This window comes from Bos javanicus, chromosome 3 (assembly GCF_032452875.1).
Source record: "Bos javanicus breed banteng chromosome 3, ARS-OSU_banteng_1.0, whole genome shotgun sequence".
Taxonomy (NCBI): domain Eukaryota; kingdom Metazoa; phylum Chordata; class Mammalia; order Artiodactyla; family Bovidae; genus Bos; species Bos javanicus.
This window is the reverse complement of record NC_083870.1, coordinates 106,791,184-106,817,699: the sequence shown is the minus strand read 5'-3', so window position 1 is coordinate 106,817,699 and position 26,516 is coordinate 106,791,184. Positions and strand designations below refer to the sequence as shown.

The 26,516-nt window shown below is 53.8% G+C and overlaps 2 protein-coding genes across 2 annotated transcripts in view; both read left to right on the top strand.

Annotated features, from left to right (window-relative positions):
• Positions 1 to 26,289, top strand: part of BMP8A (bone morphogenetic protein 8a) — a 44,656-nt gene extending 18,367 nt beyond the window's left edge. The window contains exons 4-7 of the mRNA XM_061412437.1: positions 16,730 to 16,930; positions 17,666 to 17,745; positions 18,228 to 18,338; positions 22,120 to 26,289. Coding sequence (XP_061268421.1) covers positions 16,730 to 16,930; positions 17,666 to 17,745; positions 18,228 to 18,338; positions 22,120 to 22,269 — 542 coding nt within the window. The 3' untranslated portion in view covers positions 22,270 to 26,289. The remainder of the gene's footprint in view (positions 1 to 16,729; positions 16,931 to 17,665; positions 17,746 to 18,227; positions 18,339 to 22,119) is intronic.
• LOC133244796 (succinyl-CoA:3-ketoacid coenzyme A transferase 2, mitochondrial-like) lies at positions 1,192 to 2,997 on the top strand. Its single transcript, XM_061412436.1, has one exon. The coding sequence runs from the start codon at positions 1,238 to 1,240 to the stop codon at positions 2,789 to 2,791; it is 1,554 nt and encodes a 517-aa protein (XP_061268420.1). The 5' UTR covers positions 1,192 to 1,237; the 3' UTR covers positions 2,792 to 2,997.
• Positions 26,290 to 26,516: the final 227 nt, after the last annotated feature.

Genomic DNA, 26,516 nt, shown 5'->3' with positions numbered 1-26,516 from the left:
GTAGCCTCTTCCCCCACTTCAGTGTGGGCTACACTTAGTGACTTCCTTCCAAAGTGTGCACAGCCTGAGGCAGTAACTTTAGGGGGGAACCTGAGCGGCACCCCCTCAGCCAGGTACCTGGGCTCCCATGAACACCTCATGTAGCTCCCAGACACCCTTGATCTGACAAGATGAGAACACTTCACCTCCGTGGTCTTTATCCTCGAAACCCAGAACCCCAGTCTCACCATGAGAAAAACACCAGACAACCTGAAACTGAAGCCCGTTCTACAGGAAAAAAGACACTAATGGAGAAGCGAATGAAATCCGGGTCAGTCATGGTGTTTAGTAAATAATAAGACTCCAATATTGGTTCATTAGTTGTAACAATGGTACCACAGTCGTTTAAATGTTAACACTTTCCAGGGGAAACTGGGTCTGAGCCTATGAGAACTCTCTATGTAATCTTAGAGTATTTTCTCTGAATCTCAACTATTGTAAAATGAAAATTCCATTTATCTTATGTGCAAAATAAATATCCTCTGATCAGTGGGGAGAGTAGACTCTGGGGGACGGAAGTGAAGTCAGAGAGGCCCCAGAGCCTCACAGGGTCGAGGTGGGAGCTGGGGTGGGGGAGCTTGTCCAGCGGCAGGGAACCGAGGCGGGTCCTTGGAGGAGGCGCTGGTGACAGGGCTGAGCCAGTGGCTCTTTTTAACAGGTTTGGTGTTGTTCTTGCCCGAGGTGGGGACAAACAGAGGAGCAGGTTTGATGCAGGAAAGCAAGAGGTCTTCGGCGGGGCTATCGTTGAGGCCCGGCTTGACGTCCGTGGAAATGTCGTTTCTGGACGGGGAGTGCTGGGGACACAGGTGTTGGAGCCCGTGCCCCAGAGGTGGAATTTTGGGGGGTGGGCTGCGACGGGAGTAGCGCGCCTGGGAGGAAGGGTGGCGATGGAGAGAGCGAGGCCGGCGCCCAGGCTTCCCGGGAGGGACGTCGCCTCGGGGTCTCCGAGTCAGGCCCGGGATCCCTCTGGTCCTCCAGATGATCCAGGCGGTCCCGCCTCCCGCCTTCGCGGCCGGGGAAGCTCTGCCCCTCGGGCCCTCGGAGCGCGGAGACGGAGCGGAGCGGCGGGAACCAGCCGGGCGGGCGCATCACGGCTGGGCGCCCCCTGCTCTGTGACGCGCGGGCGGGGACGCGCGGTTGCCTCCTGTCCCCGCCTGTCCCCGCTGGGCCCGGAGCCCGAGCCGGAGCGGAGCGGACGATGGCGGCCCTGCGGCTCCTGGCGTCGGTGCTCGGGCGCCGGGTCCCCGCCGGCCGCTTGGGGCGCGCGCTGGCGAAGGGTGGCGCGTGCGGCTTCGCCTGCAGCGCCCGCGCGCGCGTCAGGTTCTACACGGACCCGGTGAAGGCCGTGGGAGACATCACTGATGGCTCGAGGATCATGATCGGGGGCTTCGGGCTCTGCGGCATCCCGGAGAATCTGATAGGGGCGCTGCTGAAGACCCGCGTGAAGGACTTGACTGTGATCAGCAGCAACGTGGGGGTGGAGAGCTTCGGTCTCGGCCTTTTACTGGGGACCAAGCAGATCACCCGCATCATCTGCTCCTACCTGGGGGAGAACTCGCTCTGTGAGCACCAGTACCTGGCGGGTGAGCTGGAGCTAGAGATCACGCCCCAGGGCACCCTGGCCGAGCGCATCCGCGCAGGGGGCGCCGGTGTGCCCGCCTTCTACACCCCCACGGCCTACGGGACCTTGGTCCAGGAGGGAGGCGCACCCATCAGGTACTTACCAGACGGCCACATCGCCATCCTCAGCCAGCCCAGGGAGGTGAGGGAGTTCCATGGGCAGCACTACCTGCTGGAACACGCCATCACCGCTGATTTTGCTTTGGTGAAAGGGTGGAAGGCCGACTGGGCAGGAAATGTCATCTTCAGGGCCAGCGCCAGGAACTTCAATGTGCCCATGTGCAAAGCCGCCAGAACCTCCGTGGTGGAGGTTGAAGAAATTGTGGACGTGGGGTCCTTTGCCCCAGAAGACATCCATGTTCCTAACATTTATGTAGATCGCATAATACAGGGGGAAAAATATGAGAAAAGAATTGAGCGTTTAACCGTCCGGAAAGAGGATGATGAAATTTGCACGTCTTCAGATAACATAAGGACACGGATCATCAAGCGGGCAGCTCTTGAATTTGAGGATGGCATGTACGCCAATCTGGGCATCGGCATCCCTCTCCTGGCCCCCAACTACATCAGCCCCAACATCACCGTGCACCTTCACAGTGAGAACGGGATCTTGGGCTTGGGTCCCTTTCCATTAAAAGAGGAGGTGGACGCGGACCTCATCAACGCGGGCAAGCAGACAGTCACCCTTCTTCCCGGGGGCTCTTTTTTCTCTAGCGATGAATCATTTGCCATGATTCGAGGGGGGCACATCAACCTGACCTTGCTGGGAGCCATGCAGGTTTCCAAATACGGTGACCTGGCTAACTGGATGATACCCGGCAAGAAGGTGACAGGCATGGGGGGTGCGATGGATCTGGTGTCCAGTTCCAAGACGCGAGTGGTAGTCACCATGGAGCACTGCAACAAGGCCAACGAACCCAAGATCGTGGAGAAGTGCACCATGCCACTGACTGGGAAGCGGTGCGTGGACCGAATCATCACCGAGAAGGCCGTGTTTGATGTGCACAAGAAGACAGGGCTGACCCTGATGGAGCTCTGGGACGGCCTAACAGTGGAGGACATCAAAAAGAGCACGGGGAGCCCCTTTGCCGTCTCCCCGAGCCTCAGACCCATGCAGCAGGTCAAAATGTAGCCCGAGAGTGAACCTCGGTCCCCGAGCGTGCGCTTCTGCCGTCACCTCCCAGGACTGCATTCCAAGGAAGCCACAGTCACATTTGTGCATTTCACCAGCATCTGGCCAGCTTTGTCCTGCCATCCCAGGCTGGCTGCCCCTGGATAGCCTAGGTTCTCTCAGGAGAGACGTGCCTTTGATTAAAAATTAAAGGAAAACAGAGACACTGCCTTGTATGTCCTGTGAGTTCTGAGAAAGCTGTTTCCCTCACCCTCCTCACTGTCTGTGATATTGTTACTGAAAATGCAACTCCTTGTGCCTGATGCACAGTGAGGCCAAACAATACTAAAACATTGGAGTTTGGAACAAATAAAGGTTTATTACAGGGCCATGCAAGGAGATGCATGGCTCATGCCCTAAGAACCCTGAAAACTTTCAGCAAAGCCCTTTTATAGGCAAGGTGAGGGAGGGTCCTGATTAGTTGTTACAAACTTCTTGGTGACAGATCCTTTGCTCTTAAAGTCAGGTCATTGTCAGGTAAGGATGTTCCTGTAAGTCTCTACCAAATGAATGTTATTCTCTGCCCTGACAAGAAAGGGAAAGGTCCCAAGGCACAACTTTCACCCTCCAAGGTCTCAGTCCTGGCTAAGAGGAGGCAGATCTCAGTTGGCAGCGCCCTGAGGGCCAGGTTCCCAGACTCTGCCCAGCTATCATCACTGAAGGAGCCAGGCACCCAATCCAACCAGCTCTCAAGCTCCTCAGGCCACCCAAAGAGGGGGGAGATCAGGTCCCACAAACTGCGACCCAGGCAGACTGCCACTGCTATCTGGCCACAGAGACAAGGATTGGGGAGAGGTTCACTGCTGCCTCAAGGCCTGGGCCAAGGCTAGTTGATGGCCTTGGTGAGGGCTCTGGAGCCCTGCAGGATACAGCCCTCAGTCTGTTCCCTGGGCACGCCGGCTCACCTGCTGGCCCAAGCCTGGGTGAGCTGGAGGGCTTCCGGGAGAAAGCCAGGATCTACCTGTTACCTCACTCTCCACCTCATGACCATCACTCCACTGTTTTCTGAATCCCCTCACTAACTTTCCTTTCTTGACAATTAGTGGCTTGTAGGCAGGGCCCATTGGAGAAGGAAATGGCAACCCACTCCAGTATTCTTGCCTAGAGAATCCTGTGGACAGAGGAGCCTGGTGGGCTGCTGTCCATAGGGTTGCATAGAGTCGGACAGGACTGAAGCAACTAAGCATGCATGCATGCGTTGGAGAAGGAAATGGCAACCCACTCCAATATTCTTGCCTGGAGAACCCCAGGGACGGAGGAGCCTAGTGGGCTGCCGTCTACGGGGTCGCACAGAGTCGGACAAGGCTGAAGCGATTTCGCAGCAGCAGCAGCAGCAGCAGCAGGCGGGACCTATTATAGCACCGACCAATGACTGAGCAAGGCCAGTAATGGTCACTCATTGACAGTTGGTTGCTTATGGGGGAGGCCCACCGAGGCACCGACCAATGGCTGAGCAGGACCCGTTGCCTGGTAACAGGATGCTGAGTAATGAGAAGCAGTAATGGCTGCAGATTAGGGGCTGCCCTCACTGCTCTATTACAATATTTACCTTAAATTCTTTGCAGCTTGAGATGATCCCACAGTAAGGGTTTCATTGAAGTTTCTGCTGTCATGAGTGGGTCCTGAAATGTAGGGGAAAGTAATGGAGGAGAAACTGTTACGGAGCATAAGTTCTCTCTGCTCCCCCCTTAACGAATCAACCAATCCGGAGACAACTTTTAGGGGCAAGGAAGAATGACTTTAATAAGAAAGCTAGCAGGCCGAGAAGATGGCAGACTAGCGTCTCAAAAAAACCGTCTTGTCCCAGTCCCAATTTGGGCCCCGTTTATGCAGAGGAGGGGGAGGGGACTACTGCAGTGCCAACCAATGGCTTACTGGGACCACTAACAGTTGCTTGTTGACAGTAATTCATTTAGGGGAGGGTCTTCGGAGAGGGACACTGTAGTGCCGACCAATGACTGAGCAAGTCTGCTATAGGTTGTGCCTGCCGCGCCCCTGTTCCCCACTGCCAATGTCCATTTCACAGTCTTGTGGTAAAAGGGGCAAGGATCTTTCTGACTACTTCCTGTTGAATAGGGGCGATGAGGAGATGATTCTGAAATGGAATTGATCAGCTTTGGGTTGAGAATATTCCTTAAAATTTTAGTAAGCACTACAATTCTTTATCTTGAGAATATTCGTTACAATTTTAGTAAGCACTACAATTCTTTATCTGCAACTATTTGAACATAATGAAATCCTTCTATGAAAGTTAAAAGATGTATGTATTTGGGGCTGCATCAGGTCTTAGTTGCGGCACGTAGGATCTTTGTCGTGGCCTGCAGAATCTTCCGTTGTGGCACACAGGTTCACAGGTTTCTCTCTAGTTGTGGTGCATGGGCTCAGTAGTTGTGGCATGCCAGGCTTATTTGCCCCACAGCATGTGAGATCCAGGTTCCCAGGGATTGACCCCACATCCTCTATATTGGAAGGCAGATTCTTAACCATTGGCCCACCAGGGAAGTACCTACCATGAAAATTTAGTCTCAGTATTTACCCTTTTCAAAGAGTAACCTTAAATCTTCTAAGGGTTCACAAACCAGTTGCTCTCTAGGTCTCTCAGGAGTTGGGTCATTTTCTCCCTTTTTAAAATATTTATTTGATGGTGCATAGGACCCAGTACCCTGACCAGGGATGGAACCCAGGCCCCCTGAAATGGGAGCATAGAGTCTTAGCCATAGGACCACAAGGGAAATCCCAAGAGCTGGGTCATTTTCTGATGACAATGGGCTATCTTAACCCAAGTGTGATGAATCCATGGCTTTACTCCAGCTAAACTGACAGATGAGTGCATGGTAAGGACCACGTGTGGGCCTGTCCACTTGCAATCAGCTGATGCTCAGGCCCTTATTCTCTCTGGGTTTTAATGAGAGAAAACTCTCTTGGTCTCCAGATGCAAAAGGATGCGAGCCTACCTCAATTGGATAGTCAGACCTGCTGGAAGCAAACTCATGAACAGAGATTAGTATAGTGCCCAGAGTTTTCACATAATTGGCAACTGCTAGATCTTTCAGAGCACTTATAGACTCTCCTGCCCGGGCAGACATCTGGAATGACCACAATGATACAATATTTCAGAGGGGCTTAATTAAGCCTACTTCTAGGAGCCACTCTGACTAGTAGCAGGGCAACTGGCAAGGCTGTATCCCAAATTAAATTAGTCTCTTCACATATTTTAGCAATGCTCCTCTTTAATGTATGGTTCATTTTCTTGTTTTTTTTTTTTCCTGCTGATTGTGTTCTCTAGGATGAATGTAGCTTCCAAGTAATTTGCAGTGCCTTAGACACTCGTTGGGTTTTGCTAGAGACAAAAGCAGGCCTGTCATCACTTTGAAGGGAGTGAAGCAGTCTGAATTGGGAGGCTATTTCCTTAAGGAGGGCTTCCCTTGTGGCTCAGATGGTAAAGAATCCACCTGCAATTTGGGTTTGATCCCTGGGTTGGGAAGATTCCCCTGGAGAAGGGAACAGCTATCCACTCCAGGATTCTGGCCTAGAGAATTCCATGGACAGAGGAGCCTGGCAGGCTACAGTCCTTGGGGTTGCAAAGAGTTGGACACAACTGAGCAGCTTACACTTTTACTTTCCTTAAGGAGAACCTTAAGCATTTCAGAGGCTTTTTCTTTCCTGGTGGGATATGCCTCCACTCACCCTGAAAAAGTGTACACAAATACTAGCCGGCATCTGAAATTTCCTGTGACTCAAAGCATTTGAGTGAAGTCTGTTTGCCAGACCTCAGTGGGGCGGGCTCCTCTGTGTTGAGTCCCTATCTGGGGAGGTCTGACAGCAGTCTTGGGGTTATTTTTCACACAAATCATGCAATTTTGAGTGACTCACTGGATGGTCCTTTGTGGGTTAGGCCCCACTTATGTATTTTTGCACTCCATACTCCAAGTAAGGGGCTCAAAATCATGTCCCTTTAAAGCTTCATAGAGGGGCTTTACTATGAGCCCATAGTTCAGGATCCAAACCCAACAGAATACTGCCATTCCCAGAAACCCCCTGAGTTGTCTGTGAATCTTGGGTGTTCCCAAGCCTGTGATTACCTGCAGGCGAAAGCCCTCACTGTCCATGGGAAAGGACAAAACTCAGATATGTGACTTATTGCTTACGTACTTGGGCCTTTTTCTGGGAGACCTTATATCCACAATCAGCCAAATAATTCAGGGTTCTTATGGTATCTTGTAGACATTTATCATGTGTGAGTCTTGCTAAAAGCATATTGCCCATATATTGGAATAAGAGTTTTTCATCCAATATCAAGTTTCTCAGGTCCCTAGCTAACGTTATCTCTGAACAAGGTGGAGGAATTCTTAAGTCCTTGAGGCAGGACTGTCCAACAATACTATCGGACTCTGTGTTTCTGGGTCCTGCCATTCAAAAGCAAACAGCTGCTGTGATTCTTCTGCAATAGGAATGCAGAAAAAAAGGCATCTTTCAAGTCCAAAACTGAGAACAAGTTATTTTCTCCCAGAAGAGTTCTAACCAGAGTGTGTGGATTAGGTTGGGCTTCCCAGGTTGATCAGTGGTAAAGAATCCACCTACCAATACAAGAGATATGGGTTCGATCCCCGGGTCAGGAAGATCCCCCGGAGAAGGAAATGGCAACCCACTCCAGTCTTCTTGCCTAGGAAATCTCATGCACAAAGGGGCCTGGTGGTCTGCAGTCCATGGGTTGCAAAGGAGCTGGACATGACTTAGCAAATAAACAACAATGGATTAGGTACCACAGAGTGCAAACCTTGAACTATTTCATTAATAGCCCTTGAGTCTTGGACAAAGTGATACTCTGTTCAGTTTGGCATTTAAAAAATTTTTTTATTTATCTTTATTTTTGGCTGCTCTGGGTCTTCCTTACTGCACTTTTTTCTCTAGTTGCAGCTGGCAGGAGCTACTCTTTTGTTGCGCTGCGAGGGCTTCTCACTGCTGTGACTTCTCGTTGCAAAGCACAGGCTCTAGGCTCACGGGCCTCGGTAGTTTCCGCACTGTCTCAGTAGTCGTGGCTCACGGGCTTAGGTGCTCCTCGGCATGTGGAATCTTCCAGGACCAGGAATTGAACCCGTGTCCCGTGCATTGGCAGGCGGATTCTTATCCACTGCACCACCCGGAAAGTCCAAGTTTGGCTTTTTGATTGGGAGGATGGGGTGTTATTCAGGGACCTTCAATGTTTAGTCAGTCCTGTTTTAAGAGTTTTTTCAAGAATTAGCTGAACTCCCTTTTGGGTCCCTTGCCTCAGAGGGTATTGTTTTAGATTAGGTGTCCCAGTGTCCCTTTTTAATGGGACTTATATTAGCCATGCATTTTTGGCCTTCCGGGGTGCCATCAGCCCATACTTCCAGTCTTAGCTTTTTTTAGACCTCAAGGGCAGAAGCGGTGGGGAAGATCTCTGTCACCTTTTCTGGGGTGTCTATGAATGCCATCTGTAGCTTACAGCATGCTCTGGTGGGACCCTGATGTCAAGCTACTTTGACAAAAAAAAGTTACTTGAGCATTTAATTTACAAACGAGATCTCAACCCAAAAGATTGGACATGCTGGCATATATAAGAAACTGTGTTTCAAGATGAGGTCACCTAACTGGCATTCTGGAGGTCTGTAAGAAAGAATAATTTTGTACTTTTCCAGAAACTCTTGAGACCAGGATGGACTGAGATGTTTTCTGTGTCACCTTGGTGTCTACGAATCAGAAAGTCAGTCAACTTGTCCCTCACTGTCAGTTACCTGGGACCCTGCGGGGAAAGTGGAATTGGGCACCTCAAGTCTAAGGGAGCCCCCAGGCCTCTTCATTCATCATCTGAGTGTTCCTGTCTTTCTACCAGATGGGAGGCTCCTGTCTTTCTTTTGTTGTTTTACTCTTTTATTCTTCAGCCCGGGACACTCCTTCTGTGCCCTTCCTTCTTACAGTAAACACATTGTTTCCTCCCCATGTGGGCTCACTTCTCTCCCAGGTACTTGCTTTCCAGGAATCCAACGCTGTGGCCAGAAAAGTTATGTTCTGTCTTGCATCCTCTTACTCTGACCTTGTTCCCTGTTGTTGAACATCTTAAAAGCAACATCTATCAATTGAGAAGGGCTCATTCCAAAGGCACCATCTGATTTTTGTAATTTTCTTCTTATATCTGGGCGCTTTGCCCAATGAAGGTCATATTTACCATTCTCATATTTTCAGGGGCCTCGGGATCTGCACCAGTATTGTGCCTATAAGCTTGATAAATTCTTTCTAGAGACTCTGATGGATCCTCACTGAGTTTTTGGTGTATCTCTTGAATTTTGTTTAAGTCTTTTGCCTGATCTTTCAAAGACCCACACTTCCTATAATGCTTTAGGAGCAGCATGTCTCCATTATTAGGATCCCAGTTGGTCTTGGCAATAAGGACTGCCAGGTTTGCTCCTGGAATTCCATCTGGATCTGCTAGATGAAGCTGGTTTGCTTCCTCTCTAACCTTGTCAAAGACTATCCTTCTTTCATCCCCAGCAAGCATCATATTCACACAAGTATGAGTGCCTGCCCAGGAGGAATAGTGAGTGGCAAAGCTAGCAGTGAAAAGTTCAGTCATATGGAAGGGGTCCTCTCAGTATGTAGGGTTATTGGGTTTTCCAATTAAACAGATCTGGAGTTGAGAATGGCTTGTGCATCCATAGAAACCAAGCCAGCTGGCCATCTGCATTAAAACCTCCTACAGGATATCAGCACAAAGAAAATTGCCCTGTCCCAGAAGTGGCTCCCGGTCCAAACTGGGTGCCCTATTGGGTCTTAAATGGTGACACCAAACCAGGTCCCTGTGCCTGGGAGTTAACATGAAGTGAAGTGAAAGACGCTCAGTTGTGTCCAGCTCTTTGCGACCTCATGGACTATACAGTCCATGGAATTCTCCAGGCCAGAATACTGGAGTGGGTAGCCTTTCCCTTCTCCAGGGGATCATCCCAACCCAGGAATTCAACCGGGGTCTCCTGCATTGAAGGTGGACTCTTTACCAACTGAGCTATCGGAGAAGCTGGGGGTTAACATAGAACCTCTAACTGATCCCCATAAGTAGGGGAAACAGGAGGCAGTAAACACGTTGGTAGCATGGTGGGTGTGGGGTGGCTAGAACAACTGCTGTCTGCTCAGCCAGTGGGAGAGCTAGGTTGGCCAGAGAGGAGTTTCAAGTTTTGAAATAACATGTCCTCACTTTCGCTTTCTTCCCTCCCTCTTGTAGAACAGGTTTTCCCTTTAGTCGCTGTTACCATGATGCAGCAGCCTCTGCCTTCTCCTCCTGATACAGGAGCATAAATGCTTCTACATCAGGATCTCATCATTTTTACATGCTCTTTCACAAAACAATTGTAATGCAAGACTGTATAATAATTAGGTGAGCCGTTCAAGGGTCATTGCTCTCCTGATCCTAATGTATACTGGGGCCACATACTATTTTTTTTTTTAATTTAATTTTTTTAAATTTTTTGGCTGCACTGGGTCTTCATTGCTGCACATGGGCTTTCTCTAGTTGTGGCCAGCAGGGGCTATTCTTTGTTGCAAGCACAGGCTCTAGGGCACACCGGCTTCAGTAGTTGTGGTGCAGGCTCATGAGTTTTGCTGCAAAGCATGTGGGATCTTCCTGGACAGGGATTAAACCTGTGTACTCTGCATTAGCAGGCAGATTCCCAACCACTGGACCATCAAGGAAGTCCCAGGGCCACACACTATTCCAGAAGAATATCATCTCTTTCTTAGTCATAGGCCCACAGCTATATTTTTACCCGTTTATTTAAGATACACTCCAAAGAGCTTTCCTTAGGGACAGATGTTCCTAAGATGATGGGACAAACAATTCCCATATTTCTAAGTTCAAGAATAACAAAACACGGACATCCTTGGTGGTCCAATAGCTAAGAATCAGCCTGGCAATGCAGGGGACATGGGTCCTGTGCACCTAGAGCCTGTGCTCTGCAACAAGAGAAGCCATTGCAATGAGAAGGTCGTGTTCCACAACAAAGAGTAACCCCCACTCGCCACAACTAGAGAAAGCCCACGTGCAGCAGCAAAGACCCAGCGCAGCTAGAAATAAAAATATATTAGTAAATAATAAATTTTTAAAATAAATACATTTTAAAAAAGAACAACAAAACACACACAAACACAAGAAATTCGAATATCAAAAGCACAAAGAGATTCCATCCTGAACAAATGCCAAACAAAACCCAGTGAACTGGTTCACAACAGGAAGAGTCCAAAAATTTCCCTCTCCAACAAGATATCCCAGTCAAATGAACAAATTGGCTTTTCCCTTAAAGGAAAAAGCCTTAACTGAGAAGAGAAAACCTTCACGGCTGTATATGGTATAGGGAACCTGTTGGCTCCCGAATGTCAGTTCCTTGCTCCAACTGCCATGCCCTGGGGCAACCAGGGCCACTTCAGGGAATTTTGAAGTTTAGACCCTCAGGACAAGTGGTCCCAGCAGCTCCTAAGGCCTTACCGGAAAATACCCTACGTGGGGCCAGCTAGCCACAAGCATCAAGGCTCCTCCTGGCTGGCTCATCAAAATTTGTTACTGAGCCCAAGCTAGTTCTGCTCACCAATGTCAGGCCAATAAATTGGGAGACAAGTTGTTGGGACAAGGAAGAACGACTTTAATCAGAAAGCTAGCAGACCAAGAAGACGGCAAGCTAGGGCCTTAGAAAAAACTATCTTGTCCCAGGCCAAACGTGGGCTCCTTTTATACAGAGGAAGGGGAGTGGGCGGGGCCTACTTCAGTGCCGACCAATGGCTTAGTGGAACCACTAATGGTACCTCCTTGAGTTACTCACTTGGGGGTGGGGCCCATTGCAGTGCCGACCAATGGCTGAGCAGGGCGGATTAGGTTGTGCCTGCCCTACCTGGCACCCCACTCCAGTACTCTTGCCAGGAAAATCCCAAGGACGGAGGAGCCTGGTGGGCTGCAGTCCATGGGGTCGCTAGGAGTCGGACACGACTGAGCGACTTCACTTTCACTTTCATGCATTGGAGAAGGAAATGGCAACCCACTCCAGCGTTCTTGCCTGGAGAATCCCAGGGACGGGGAGCCTGGTGGGCTGCCGTCTCTGGGGTCACACAGAGTCGGACACGACTGAAGCGACTTAGCAGCAGCAGCAGCCCCACCCCTATTATAGAACAACACCCAGAGTCTACAGTAAGGCTCTGTTTTACTAGAACCATGAAAATCTGCATAAATGTGAATTTTTTGTGATCAGGAGAAATGCTGTCTGAATGAAAGATGGTTTTCCTTTGGCCCTCTGACTTTTTTTCTAGGGCCTTTCATTCTGTCACTCTTTTACTTGTAGCCTCACCTCCTCTGCCTCCCACATTTCTCCTTCTTGTAGCTAAATGGATGTCTCTAGAAGGGAAAAAGACTGTTTAGGCAGCTAGTAAACTGGTCAGAGGGTCAGCTGAAGAGGGAGAGACTGTGGGTGCTAACATTCCTCAGGGAAGTCTCCTCTGAATAAACAGTCTGCCTGTGTGTGGCCAAAGGCTGTGACTTAGGTAGGACGGGTTCTAGAAACCTGACCAGTGGACTTCAGTGGGTTTTCCCATCGCAAATCATAGTGTTCCTATGTTATCCAGATCAGACACTAGACCCTTCCGCTCTGTCCCATAGCCTAAACCGGCCTCTTGCTCATACTCCCTTGAAACCCAAGAGGGGCAGAGAGGTACTTCATCCTGAATCCACAGTCTCACAAGCTAGGGAGAAAAAAATGTGTGTGTGTGTGTTTCAACACAAGCCTGCTGTGGAGCTCACGCTTTCTCAGTGTGGCTCTAGGGCTCCACACACCAGACAGGAGCTCGTGGGTAAGAACACGAAGCTCCAGCTGGTCCAGTAAGGCCTTTTGGAGAGGCCTCCCTGGAGCCTCACCCTGGCGAGAGGCCCAGATCCTAAAGTGGAGATAGTGTACCCGAAGGGACAGCCACAGGGTGAAAGGGGACCGTCACCAGGCGGGCATGGGATGGGCGGCACTGGGTGGAAGCCCCCTTCCGGGGCTTCTGGAGATGAGGACCTGACCGCCCTGGGTGTCGGGAGTCTTCCAGCAGCAGCCAGGACAGGCAGAAGTTTCCAGAAGCAGAGCAGTGAGAGGGCTGTTCAACAGTAGGAAGAAGGAAAAGGGCTGAGTTCCTAGTTCTCCTGGTGAGGAAACAACCCACGGGACAAAGGCACACGGTCACAGCTGGCTTCCTGCCCAGAGCCCCCAGGCGTCCGGACTGCCCTTCAACGCAGCACGAGGGTGCCATCCATGGCAGCAGACTGAGGGTGGGCAGGGGCTGCAGGGGGGCTCAGGTGGCACCGAGGGCAGAAAAAGGCCTTGGGGAGGGATGGGAGCGATCTTGGCCTGGCCCAGGGGGAGAGGGATGAGTCCCCGGGGATGGGACGGGCAGGGGAGCTACCATGACACCCAGGCCCTGATGGGAAGGACTCAAACATGGGGGAGGGTGGAAGTGTCCGGGGCCCGCCTGGCCCAGAAGACCACATCTTCATCCAGGCCTGCAGTGGGGGAGGGCCCCCTGCCAAGGGACGGCGTGCCTGCCGGCACTCTCACAGCTCAGGTCTAGAGCAGGGACTCTGGGTCCCAGAGGCTCCTGGAGTTGCCGCTGTGCTTTCTCGAAAGGGTCCTACCAGAGCCAGGCAGCCTGGGCGCCACCACCTGGACAGTCCAGGCCTGCCCTGTGACCCCCCCCCCTCTGTGCCCAGGAGACCCCAATACCAGACAGTTGCACTAAGAGAAGCCTACAGTGAGCCCAGCCTTGGGTCACCCAAGGTCTCCCTGGCCCGTCTATGGACAGGGCTCTCCAGGGACTCACAGGACAGGGGGCTGCACACACAGGCCCGGAGGGTTGCTGGGCCAAGGCAACCCCACATGTCCGCTGGGCATGGAGCTCCACTCCAGTGCTGCATGGACAAGAGCCATCAGCCTGCCTATGTCACTCCTTGGCCACCTCCTAGTGCCCTCGGGGCCCTTCCCTCTGCGGAGGGGCTGCTGTGTGTCTTGTGGCTTCGCCTCCTCACGGGCCAGCTCTTCCTGTGACCCTCACTTGTCGTGACCCAAACTCCCCGAATGGCTTCTCCCTGGGCCCCTTCAGTGTCAGCTCCTGTCTCAGCAGGGTCATCCCTGAGTGGCGGCTCTGATCATGAGCCCAGTGCATGTAGTGGCAGGTGATGTCATAGGTCAAAGTTAGTCTCTGGTTGATTAGTTGTTCAGTCAACTCTGGCCCCTGGACTTGGGGCTAAACCACAGATGTTTAAGGACTGACCTTTGAGCCAGGCTGTGCTTGGGGCAGTCAATGTCCTTGACTTGTAGTGTACAGTGGAGGATCATAAGACTCACTAATGGGAGACATTTTTATGTATCTGTATATATGTACACTCGCTGTATCAATGCACACGTGTGTACACACATATACTTGCATGTATATATATGGCTGTGCATCACTATTTCAACACTGGGGTGAAATGTACATGGAAGTGGGACGCTAGGTCCTGTATTTTAGGAAACATAACCTGTAGTCATGTCCCTGTTTTTAACATGATTACGTTATATTTCCTTTAAAAATCCCACAAGGAAAGAAACGAAGACATTCTGTCATATTCTCATCTTTATAATGAAACCAGTAAATAACCTAAATGTCTAAAGATGAACTAATATGTAAATATTAAGCTATATTGTCTCAAGAAAGTGGAAGTAGTGAAAGTCACTGTCATGTCTGACTCTTTGCGACCCCATGGGCTACACAGTCCATGGAATTCTCCAGGCAAGAATACTGGAATGCGCAGCTTTTCCCTTTTCCAAGGGATCTTCCTAACCCAGGGATCAAATCTGGTCTCCCGTATTGCAGGTGGATTCTTTACCAGATGAGCCACAAGGGAAGACATTTGAAATGTTCATAGTTAAGACTTAACAATGGAGAAAAAGTTAATGTGGAAAAAAAGTTGGGAGTAAATACAGAATTCTTTGTTATGCTCACGATTTAAATTAACATATGAAAATATCCCAGGAAAATGAAAATGTTGTGTTGCAGTAAGGGAGGAATTTATGGGTGATATTTTTTCTAAGTTTTTGTATAGTCATTACTTTGCTTTGACAAAAAAAAAAAAAAAGTCATTGGGAATACAATGAGGTACAGGAATATAGTTTTATTGGTGGAGTTGACTTTTCCAGGGATAATCAGTGTGTTTTTCCTGCATCCTCAGGCTTTAAGCTGATATGAATAAAATTCCACTTTTACAAGTGTCACTTCTCTGAGACTCAGGCCCCAAGCATGTCTTTGCCTGCAGCCTTTTCTCTTTTTCCTCCTTTTTAAACCACAAACCTGGTGGCTAAGGACATAAAGGGACAAGAACTTGGGCTCTGGGATTAGATGCACGTGTTTAAACCCAACTCGAAAGAAACATAAGCTGGAATCAAGATTTCCGGGAGAAATATCAATAACCTCAGATATGCAGATGACACCACCCTTATGGCAGAAAGTGAAGAGGAACTAAAAAGCCTCTTGATGAAAGTGAAAGAGGAGAGTGAAAAAGTTGGCTTAAAGCTCAACATTCAGAAAACGAAGATCATGGCATCTGGTCCCATCAGTTCATGGGAAATAGATGGGGAAACAGTGGAAACAGTATCAGACTTTATTTTCTTGGTCTCCAGAATCACTGCAGATGGTGACTGCAGCCATGAAATTAAAAGACGCTTACTCCTTGGGAGAAAAGTTATGACCAACCTAGATAGCATATTCAAAAGCAGAGACATTACTTTGCCAACAAAGCTTCGTCTAGTCAAGGCTATGGTTTTTCCTGTGGTCATGTATGGATGTGAGAGTTGGATTGTGAAGAAGGCTGAGCGCCGAAGAATTGATGCTTTTGAACTGTGGTGTTGGAGAAGACTCTTGAGAGTCCCATGGACTGCAAGAAGATCCAACCAGTTCCTTCTGAAGGAGATCAGCCCTGGGCTTTCTTTGGAAGGAATGATGCTAAAGCTGAAACTCCAGTACTTTGGCCACCTCATGCGAAGAGTTGACCCATTGGAAAAGACTCTGATGCTGGAAGGGATTGGGGGCAGGAGGAGAAGGGGACGACAGAGGATGAGATGGCTGGATGGCATCACTGACTCGATGGACGTGAGTCTGAGGAACTCCGGGAATTGGTGATGGACAGGGAAGCCTGGTGTGCTGCAATTCATGGGGTCACTAAGAGTCAGACACGACTTAGCGACTGAACTGAATTGAACTGAAACCCAACTCTGGGACTTGGGGTAAATGTCTCCACCTGCTGAGCCTGGGGTCTCCTTTGGGGGCTTCAGGGGACGTGAACAGCCTGCTCTTGGGCGGTGCTCAGAAGAGCAGGCACTGAGTCCGCCCCTTCCCCAGTGAGGGCTGTAAATCTTACACTGATCCCCAGAAAGGATGGGGTGGGAGCTCGAGCCCCAGGACAGAGGTGGGAACTTTGGTTCTGAGAGTCCCCAGCAGTGGGGCTCTGGGCCGTCACTGAGCGGCTGTTTTTTAGTGAAATGATGGTTTCAGGGTTACCGTGAAGACCGGCTGAGAGCCTCACGTGAACTGACTGAAAGCTGTAAAGCGCTGTTACCGCCAGAGACTCCCTCAATCATCGCTAATCCTGACTCTGGGCTCACGAGGCCCTCCCCCACCCCGTAGACGCGCTGGCTCCGGCAGTGGGGAGGCGGGAGAGCGGGCAGGGAGGTTGAGGGCCTGGGGCTGGACTGGGGACTCGGGTCTTCAGAGAGGAAACCTAGGCCCAGTGGGTCCCCCGAGGCCTCAGCCTTGAGCTCCTGGCCCGCCCAGAGAGGTCCCCGCTGTGTCCCTGCGCAGTGCCCACCCTCGAGTGACCCCTCTCTGCTCTCTCCATCTCAGGGCGCAGTGTGGATCCTGGCCTGGCCGGTCTGCTGGGGCGACAGGCTCCGCGCTCCAAACAGCCTTTCGTGGTCACCTTTTTCAGGGCGAGCCCCGGCCCGGGCCCCGCCCGAGCCCCTCGGGCAGTGAGGCCCCTGAAGGGGAGGCCGCCGAAAAGGACCAACGAGCTACCGCCCCCGAACAAACTGCAGGGGATCTTCGGTGAGCCTGGGGACGGAAGCGGGGACGGAGGCGGGGACGGAGCCCCTCTGGCCTCAGTGCGGTCAGGCCAACGATCACCCCACCGCCTTTCCTGACACCCTCTGCCCTGCCCCCTGCGGAGCGACCCCCCCACAGTCTCCAGGGCTCTGAGCATCCACCCTTGCTGCCCCCGCGGCCCCAAAGTCCCTTCTCTGCCCTCGGGGGCTCAGCAGGCCTCGCCCTGGTCTCTGTCAGAACCAGGGGCCCCTGCAGGGTCCAGGCGTTTGTGTGAAGGTCACCCCACCAGGCCGAGCCCTGCAGGATCAAGGCCACCAGGGGCCCTTTCCTTCACGGGAGCCAGCCTTTGCTTGACCTTAATGGGAGCACATGTCCTGTGGAATGGGCATGGCAGGAGAGGGGGGGGGTCGGGGTGACTCTGGACGGGGGGGGGGGGGGGGGGGGGGGAGGAGGGGCCCCTGGATGGCCGAGGGCCCCCGGGGCTTTTACTGGATTATCAGGACCCCACAGGCTGAAAGTCAGGGGAGGCTGGGCTGAGTGTGAGGTGACTGCCACCAGAGGGAGCCATCGAAAGTTCTTGAACTGGGTCATGGCACCAGCAGAGCTGCAGACATGGGCTTTATGAGACCAAATGGGTTAGTTTCCCAGCATTTATTATTCAACAAACATGCGCCTCATGGCGTCCCCCACCCTGGGAACAGCAGCCCAGCAAAGCCCTTGCCCCTCGTGTCCCTGCAGACAACGTCCACGGCTCCCACGGCCGGCAGGTGTGCCGTCGGCACGAGCTGTACGTGAGCTTCCAGGACCTGGGCTGGCTGGTGAGTTCCGACTCTCCTTTCCAAAATGACTGTCCCCACCTGTGTCCCAGGGGAGGTAGACCCACAGAGAACTTTGTCTTTATTTTCCTCTGTTTTCCAAGTTCTCTAAAGGGAGAAGGGAAAAGGGCTGTTTTGTAAAACCATGACTATGGAGACTGAGTCCTCAGCCATAAAATGTCCGAGCTGCAGCAGGGAAGCTGAGGCCAGGGTGGGCAGTGCCTCTGGCGGGGCTGTGACTGGGGGCAGCGGGGGAGGACGCAGCTGCGCGCTGACGGCGTGTGGAGGGGACGGAGCTCGTGTCCAGCTCTGTTCACCGAGGGACTTCAGTGGATGTCTGACCTGGGGGGTGTGGCACTCTGCCCCGGGAGCTGTCCTGAGGCTGAGGGAGGGAGGGGGCAGCCCTGAGTCGTGCTGTGACAGGTGCTGGATGAAGAGCTGGGAGGGCACATGGATGGGACTCACCTTCTCCCACTACCCCCCAGGACTGGGTCATCGCCCCCCAAGGCTACTCAGCCTATTACTGTGAAGGGGAGTGCTCCTTCCCGCTGGACTCCTGCATGAACGCCACCAACCACGCCATCCTGCAGTCCCTGGTCAGTACCGCGCCCTCCTGCCCGGACACCTGGGGGAGGGGTTCGCCCTGGGGAGGGGGCGTGCAGCCAGGAGGTGACCGTGGACTGCTGTGTCAGCGAGCCTTCTTCACGTGGAAACCCAGCCTGCACGTGCAGTGAAATCCCACGGCCGTACAGAGACGGGTCCCTGTATGGGCACTGTGTATGGAGACTCTGCGTCCCACGAACCTGAACAGCGTGCAGCAGGCTCTTGCTGACTGGTGTGCACACATACACACATGTGCACTCCACGTGCACACGGGGGACATTCACATCCATGGGGTGGGCCTGCCTGCTGGTGGTCAGAGGCACTGCACGTTCATGACCGGTGGGCATCCCACACGACTACCCGTGCCCCGGGTACACACATGTGCACCGCGTTCACTGTCGAGTTTGGCCTCCTGGGGGACACACACCCTGAGGGTCGGGCTGAGTTACACACGTGGAGGTTCTGTCCTCTCCCTGCACGAGAGTCGCGGGCTGCCCTGTGCCCTTCTGGCTTCGGCTTCCCCTCCCGGTCCTCTCCTGTTGTTTTTCTTCCGGGTCCCTCTTGCTCTTTGTCTTTCTACAGATCTTCTGATGCCCTGGTGTCTGGGGTAACTTTAAATGCTGGAAGTTTCTAGTAGGAACATGGTTGAGGCTGCTTATTGCTAAGTGTTTGCAGTGGTTTGTGTGTGTGTGTGTGCTGAGCCTTATTTCTAGAACGTTGACCTGGGCACTCTAGTTAGAGGCTGTTCAAGGTGTTGCCAGAGTGAGAGTGAGTGAATTAAGAAAGCAGCCTGGACGCCTGGTAATGCCTCCTTTCCCAGTGGTCACGTGGGGTTTGCTGGACACCCCCTCCTCCAGGAGCCACCTTCCTTGCAGAATCTCAGGGGTGATGAGCCGTGTGTGGGCTTCTCTCTGCCCTGTGAGGGGGGCACAGGGTGATGACGGCGCTGCCCCTCCCAGGACTGGTCCCCTGGCTCTGCAGCAGCCCCGCCCCTCAGCCCCCGAGCTGTCAGTCAGCAGGAGGGAGCGCCAGCTCTGTGCTCGGTGCTGTCAAGGCAGCGGCTGCCCTCTGGGGAGGCTGTCAGTGAACACGAGAAGAAAGGACAGCCACCACGGTGGGTCCCCTGAGGAGGGGGAGACTGGGGTGAGCTGGGTGGGCTCAAGGACCCTGGCTTGGAGGGGAGGAGGACGGAGGGAGGTGATGTGGGGGCGGGCAGGGCCTCTCCCACAGGCTCGGCAGGTGGTAGATTTAATCCCAAGTAAACTGAGGGGCTGGAGTAGATTTCAGAGAAGCAGGGCCTGATCTGGGCACTCTCTGGAAGCATCTCTGGCAGCTGCAGGACAGACCGTGGGGTCGAGGGTGGAGGAGGCAGGGAGGAATGAGGAGCTGCTGTGGTCCCCACAGGAGGACCAGGCACCTGGTGGGGTGAGATGTGGACAGTGGAGGCAGGAGGGCAGGAACCCAGGCCTCCAGGTGAGACCCTCCCCCAGGACGAGGAGGGGGCAGCTAAGGTGTTGGGTAGAAGAACGGATTGGAGGGAATCAGCGGTTCTGCTTCCATCCCCATGTGTGTGAGGCCCTGCAGGACCCTACGTGAGAAGTTGAGGGCGGGGGGTGCAAGTCTGGAGTCTCTGAGTCGTGAGTGCAGAAGAGATTTTCTGGGGGGACAGTGGAGGTGGGAGACACCTGGGGAGGAAGAGGAGCCTGGGTGGGAGGGAGGGGGTGAGATGGTGGTTGGGGTGTCCTGGGGCCGAAGAGGAGGAAGTGGGTCCCTCCAGCCTCACCCCCCACATTCCCCACACAGCAGCTAGAGGGTCGCACTAAAGCACAAATGTGACCACCTCTTTCTGGGCCAGGAACCCCCTCCCCGTGGCATCCCTTATCCCTGGGGAGAAGTCTGAGCCTTTGGCCTGTGACCCGGGGCCCCTCACTGGCCTACCCACCTCCTCAATGTCCCCCAGCCCATGTCCCAGTGCCCTCACCTCCCTCCTTTGACCAGGGTCTCCTCATCCGCCCTGGGCCAGGCCAGCTCCTGCTCGCCCTGCTGCCTTGTCTCTGGGTCCTTCCCAGCCAGCGTCGGTCTCCAGCGCTCCTGTTCCCAGAGCAAGGACAGCTGCTGTGACTATTGTACTGTTCTCGGTGTTTGCTGTCCTGGGTGTTTGCTGGAATGTTCCCCTGTGTCCCTTCCTGTCCTGCTGAGGATGAAAGTGGCGACCATCTCTGAGACATTTCTGTATTTTCCACCTGGGCAGAGCTGGCACAAGGCACGTGTCTGAAATACATTTGTGTTGGAAGGGAGAATAGCACCATTATACCCATTTGGCAGAGGAGAAAACTGAGGTCCACAGAGGCATGACTTTTCCTGAATGACGCACAGCCAATAAGTTTCAGAGCCTCCGATTTGGTCTGCCACGGGGCTCTAAAGTGATGTGAATGGAAAGGCACATCAGACTCCAGATCAGTCTCTTGGTACAGACGGAACAAAGGCTGTCCTCTCTGTCGATCACCTGGTGAAGCCTGGTCCAGGATAGACTTCTAGAACAGCTGCGCCCCTGTGGTGCTGTCCTAACCTACGAAAAGCCCTCCCGGGTTTCGAGCCACGTAGAGCCTCATGGGTGGTGCAGGTGGGCAGTGTCGCCTGGTTTCTTTCATGTGGGCCTTTGAAAGCCAAGCCCAGCCACCCCAGGTGGAGACTGGGAAATTGGGGAGCAGAATCCCCACAGCCCAGTCTGGCTGGACATCCCTACCCAGGCCAGCCTGGTGCCTGGCTGACAGTCCTGGCAGCAGGCTGGATCCAAGCTGGGCCTCCCAGGACAAGGCTGGGCTCTGGGTACCAGGGGCCAGGGTGCCTGACATTCACCCCCACTTCAGATGGCTTCATCCAGGTCCTGCTCAGCAGTCTCCCATGAAGGGTGGGAGGTCCTGCTGAATGGATACAGGTTCCCTTTTCTCTCAGGCCCCGACTGAGTTGGGGGGTGTGGCAACCGGATGAGGAGTCCAGTATGAACTGCAGCTCATCCTGCCTGAGTCTCTGCATAAATATTTGTGTGGAGGCTTCAGAAGCTCCCTCAGACAGGCTGTTTTCAGGGGTAGAGCTGTTTGCAGGAGGGTAGCAGGGACTCCCGGCCCCCTCTCTGAGTCGGGTCCCAGCCTTATGTGCAACCTCAGCCAAGCAACTATACAGGTGACTCGGCCCCTGTGTCCCCAGCGGTCATCCATCCAGAACAATCCCTGTCTGGAAGTTGTTACAAGGGTGGAGGTTTGAGAAACAATGGTGTTGGACACCCCAAGGGTGAGCCTGAAGTCTGGGCATTGCGAGGTGTAACAGGGACCTTCACCGGCTCGCAGCCTGGAGGGGCGGATGGACCAGAAACAGCTCAGAGGCGATCAGGGAGGAAGGAGGGGCAGAGGGGTGGGGGAGGGGAGACAGTGTCGCAGCGGCGCCAGGCCGGCGCTGGCACAGGTGCGAGGGACCCACAGGGTCAGGGCCCTCCCATCTAAGGGGAGGGGCTGTGGCAGGAGCCCCCGGTGCTCAGTCTGGGCCTGAGGGCAGCGGGCAGGGCGGGCGTCAAGGGGGCGGGGCCGGGGCAGAGTTCAGGCCAGCACCTGCCCGGTGGGCTATGGGGGGAGGGTGCGGGGGGCGGGGAGGAGATGGAGCTGGGAAGGGGCCAGCGGCGGAGCCCCAGGCGGCAGGAGCTGGGCGCTGGGACAGGGGTCCCGGGAGGAGCCAGAGGTTCTCACACCTCTGCCCGCTGCCCCCTCCCGCCCCCGCCAGGTGCACCTGCTGAAGCCGCACGCGGTCCCCAAGGCGTGCTGCGCGCCCACCAAGCTGAGCGCCACCTCCGTGCTCTACTACGACAGCAGCAACAACGTCATCCTGCGCAAGCACCGCAACATGGTGGTCCGCGCCTGCGGCTGCCACTGAGGCCCCGCCCCCACCGGCAGGCCCTCCGCGGGGGCGGGGGCCCGGAGACCCCCAGCGCCGTCCCAGCTCTGGCAGGGCGGCGGCGAGGCCCCCCCCCCAACCCTGCCCACATCCTGCCAGGGGCTGGTCCTACCCAGGCCCTTTGCCTCCTGCCCTGGGATGTGTGGTAGCCTGTCCCACCCAACCCCACGTGGCTGATGCAGGCTGCGGTCAGCACAGAAGTCCCATCTTAGGAGCTGTCCTTGGCCAGCCCTTTCCTACTGCGTGCGACCCAGGATGGTCTGAGAGCACCTGGAGCCTGAGGCTAGCAGCCGGGAGTTGCTCCACTCACCACGGGTCTGGGTGTGGGTCTGCCCCTTGCCAGCACAGCGCAGTCAGAGGTGCACATCCTCTGGGTATAGTGTATTAGTGGTTCCTGACTTGGCCTTTGGGCAGTTAGCACTTTGGGAAGGAACAATGGGCCTTCTGCTTGGGGGTGAACCTGGTGGGGACGTCTCCTGCCTGGGGAAGAGGTGTGGCCCCCAGGGAAGCAGTGAACCTTGGAGGTTTGCAGGTCCCTCCATCTCTCTGTGTGGTGCTCTGCACTTACACATGAAGTGAACTCTTAGCACAAACAAGGGCACAGCTGCAGGGAGGTCCAGGCTGACAGCACAGACGTCACAGCTGAGCCCCTTGCCCACGGCCATCAGTCACCATCTTCCACAGACCCTGAACAGGGCCTCAAGGCGCTCAGCATGCGATTCCAGGCAGCCAGCAGCCCTGAGCCTGGTGTACTGCTTTCTCTCCTGCCGCACTGAGGAGCAATCCAGTGCACGCAGGCGCAGGGCGAGGGTGGGCACTGCGTCAGCCAGCGCCCAGAGGCTGATCACACAAGTCTGAGTCACCCTGTGCGCCCTGGAGCCCCGTCCTGTTTCTTGGGGCCTGTGAGCCAAAGAAAAGGCCCGGGTGCCAGGGGAGTGACAGGCGGCAATTAGGCCGAGCTGGGTGGGGAGGTTCCCGGAAACCACTGTTCTTCTTAGAGCGGCCACCTGGAGTGTTTATTTGATTTCTGACTTGGTAAGCCTGTAATTTACCTGGTGGACCAGACAGAACCCAGCTGCCCGAACCCCAAAATATCATTAAAAGCAGATCCTGAACCTGCCCCAGCCCACAGGCCCAGCCCAGGATGACACCCCTGGAGTTTACTCTCTGCCCTGAGGGGCTCCGGGAGCGCAGCGGGGGTGGAGGAGGGGCCCTGCTTCAGGACAGCAGCCTCTCCGCCTGGACCTGGGAGGGGCTCTGGGAGCCAGTGCACAGGAAGAGACCCCTCCATGGACACAGGAAGACGGTGATCTCCCTTTTGGTCTGGGGCTTTGACCTCAGGCTGGCAGCAAGAGGACCAAGTACCAGCACAAATGTCAGTAGACCCATATTCTGGCTTCAGCTCAGTCACTAACGTGCCTGATGTCTGGGGAAATGCCCTTCCATTCAGGCTTCGATTTCCTGTCTCTGACAAAAGAACATACATAGGACTCTCACATCTCCAAAGGCCCTTCCGGCTGGAGAATCCACCTACAACTCTGGGCCTCTCCTCTCCCAGAGCCAAGATGTGATCTAAGTGCCCAGCGGCCCTGAGACTTGAAGCCTGCTATTTCAGGGCCTCATTCAGAGCTCTCTCCTCCCAACATCATGGGCAGTGGAGGCCTGGAAACTTTTGACAGATGCCAGTGTTAAGTTTCTTCATTGCCTAAGCACATAACCTGGTATGGTTTGAGGCACCAGGAAAATTTATGAAGTGAATGTTTGGAAGATGTGACTGCCCTGCCCATCGGAGTTGCGGAACATAAGGAACACAGGGATCGTGACACGACTCCCTTCCTGTGCGGTAAAGTCAGGAGTCCAGTGGTTGAGGCCTTCCTGACACTTCTACCACCCTCAGCCATCCACGTGGCCACCGAATGAAATCCAACAGAAAAAGGCTGCAGAGAAGGGCAGTAATTAAAGACAGAAAACTGATGACGTGGCAGTGGCTAGTTACCAGGGCCATCTCGTTTACCTGGTTCCCTTTGGCAGCGCAGGTCACATTTCAGGCTGCACATGAGAAGCATAAATAAGGGCGATCAACTCAGGCCCACTGGCAGCAAAGTAGATGGGGAGGGTGGGCGCAAAGGAAGCAGTGCCTGGGGCCCATGCCTGGGAGGGCACTGCTTTGTCCCCCTCACCCCAAGCACATCCTCATTACTGTACAGCCAGCCTGGCCCAGACATCAGCTCATCGGACAAAGCCCAATTCTTGTGTCTCTATGTAGGGAGGTGGGTGACATGCTTCAAAAAGTTCCCTACAATTTCATAGGAAAGGAGGCGATGACAGGAGAGGGTAGCTGTGGCAGCCAGCAGACCTGCCAGCAACAAATCCTGGCTGTGCCTCATGTTGATGGGACCACTCGAGCACCTCAGAGCCAGCGACTCCTTCTCTGCAGAATGACTGCGCCATGGGTTCTGGCCTGGTGGAGCCAGCGTGGGGATCAGGTCTGTCCGGAGCACTTGGCACTGATTCTGCACACGTGTGCTGAATGAACAGTATTCTTTGTGGCCTTATTTTAAATGAACTTGCAAATTTGGGTCTCCCCCAAGTGCCTTCCTGTTAAAACCCAGCCCTCCCAGAATGTGTCCTTGGAGGTGCTACTGTACTCATTGGGCTTTTCCTTAAAAAATAGAAACTTGGTAATCTCCTGGGGTGAGGTGTGGACTTGCACACCACCCCCCCATCTGTGGAGGGGGTCCCAGCTGGCCGTGACAGCTTGATCCTGTCTCTCCTGAGGACGGGGCAGCACTGCACCCCCACCCCTCCTGTGGCCCTGCGCGCAAGTGCAGCTCAAGGGGAAACTTTCTGGGGTTTTTGTTCTTACTGGGAAGCCTTGAACAAGCATTTGGCCCTCTTTTCTCACTTTCAAAAATATTACACGTGTCGGGGATGCTCTTGAAAATAAAAAACAATACAAACACATAATCTCACCACATAGAGACAACCATTGTTAATCATTGCAGTCGTTTTTCCGCGGCATATGTGTCTTTTTACATAATACATGGGTTACTTTACAGTTAGGATTGTGCACTGCTAGTGATCTAAATCATTCAATCTAGGACATATCTTGAACATTTCTGTTATTAAATACTCCTTGGGAACATAATTTTCAGTAGCCTTTGATTTCTGCCTTAGGTTTTGTTACTCACAAACCAGGGCTCACTATTCCTTCCCCAGAGGGTGGTGGTGGGCTCCCAACCCTATCATCTGCAGCAGTGGGAAGGAAGGAAGGTAGCGAGGGCATGGCCACCAGGCTGGCCAGTAGCTCAGATAACCTGGACCAGGTCTGAGGCTCAGGCTGCCACCTGTACAAGGCTCACAGGTGATCACCATGGCGTAGTTTCTGGGGCAGCCCTTGCACAGGACAGGGTGAGCAATCACCTCCTGCTGGTTTCTCCCAAGCGAGCCTTTCCAGCCAGTCTGCTGGTCCCCACCTCTCCAGGGCAATCAGGAAAGCACAGTGACCAAGTCACCCCACCCCCACCCTTCCCTTGTTTCACAGGCTTTGTGACCAGTCCTCTCTGCTGGGGCCACAGGCCAGCCTGCTCTCTGCCCACATGTCGTCCCCAAGGCCAACCGTGCTGAGCCTGAGTGCTTCCCCTTGTTGCTCGGACATCACACCAGCCCCGAATGGCTGCTGCCTGTGCTGACAGCCACAGCTGACTGCCTATGTGAAGTGAGAAGTGAGACGGCGCCTCTGTTAAGAAGTGAGGGTCCCAGCTGGGATACTGCGGCAATGGGTCTCGGCCACAGGAGCAGCCCCAGCCAGCCACAGAGGACGAAGCCCCATGTGAAAGCAGAGAGCCGGGCTAGCACTGGCGTCGTGGGGAGGGTTAGCAGCTATCCCTCTGCAGGATCTAGCCTGGGGGCACTGGGGCCAGGGGCCAGCAGGCTACCCCACCCTCCCGACTCAACCTGATCGCCAAACCCAAAATGAGAACACAGGTGAGGGAATGAGCCCAGCGCAGTGGTTTCTGAACATCCAGACTCGATCCGGACAACCATCAGCTGGCGGCAGGGGAGCAGGGGGCAGTCCTGGAGGAGGTTTCCTGTGATGGACTGATGGGGCTCTGCCTTCGTACATTCAAGTTGCTGTCAGGCGGCCTGGCTGGCCAAACAGGTGTAGGGTGAGAGGCTAGCCTAGAGCAGGTGACAAACCATGGCACCAGAGTTCAATTTCCAAG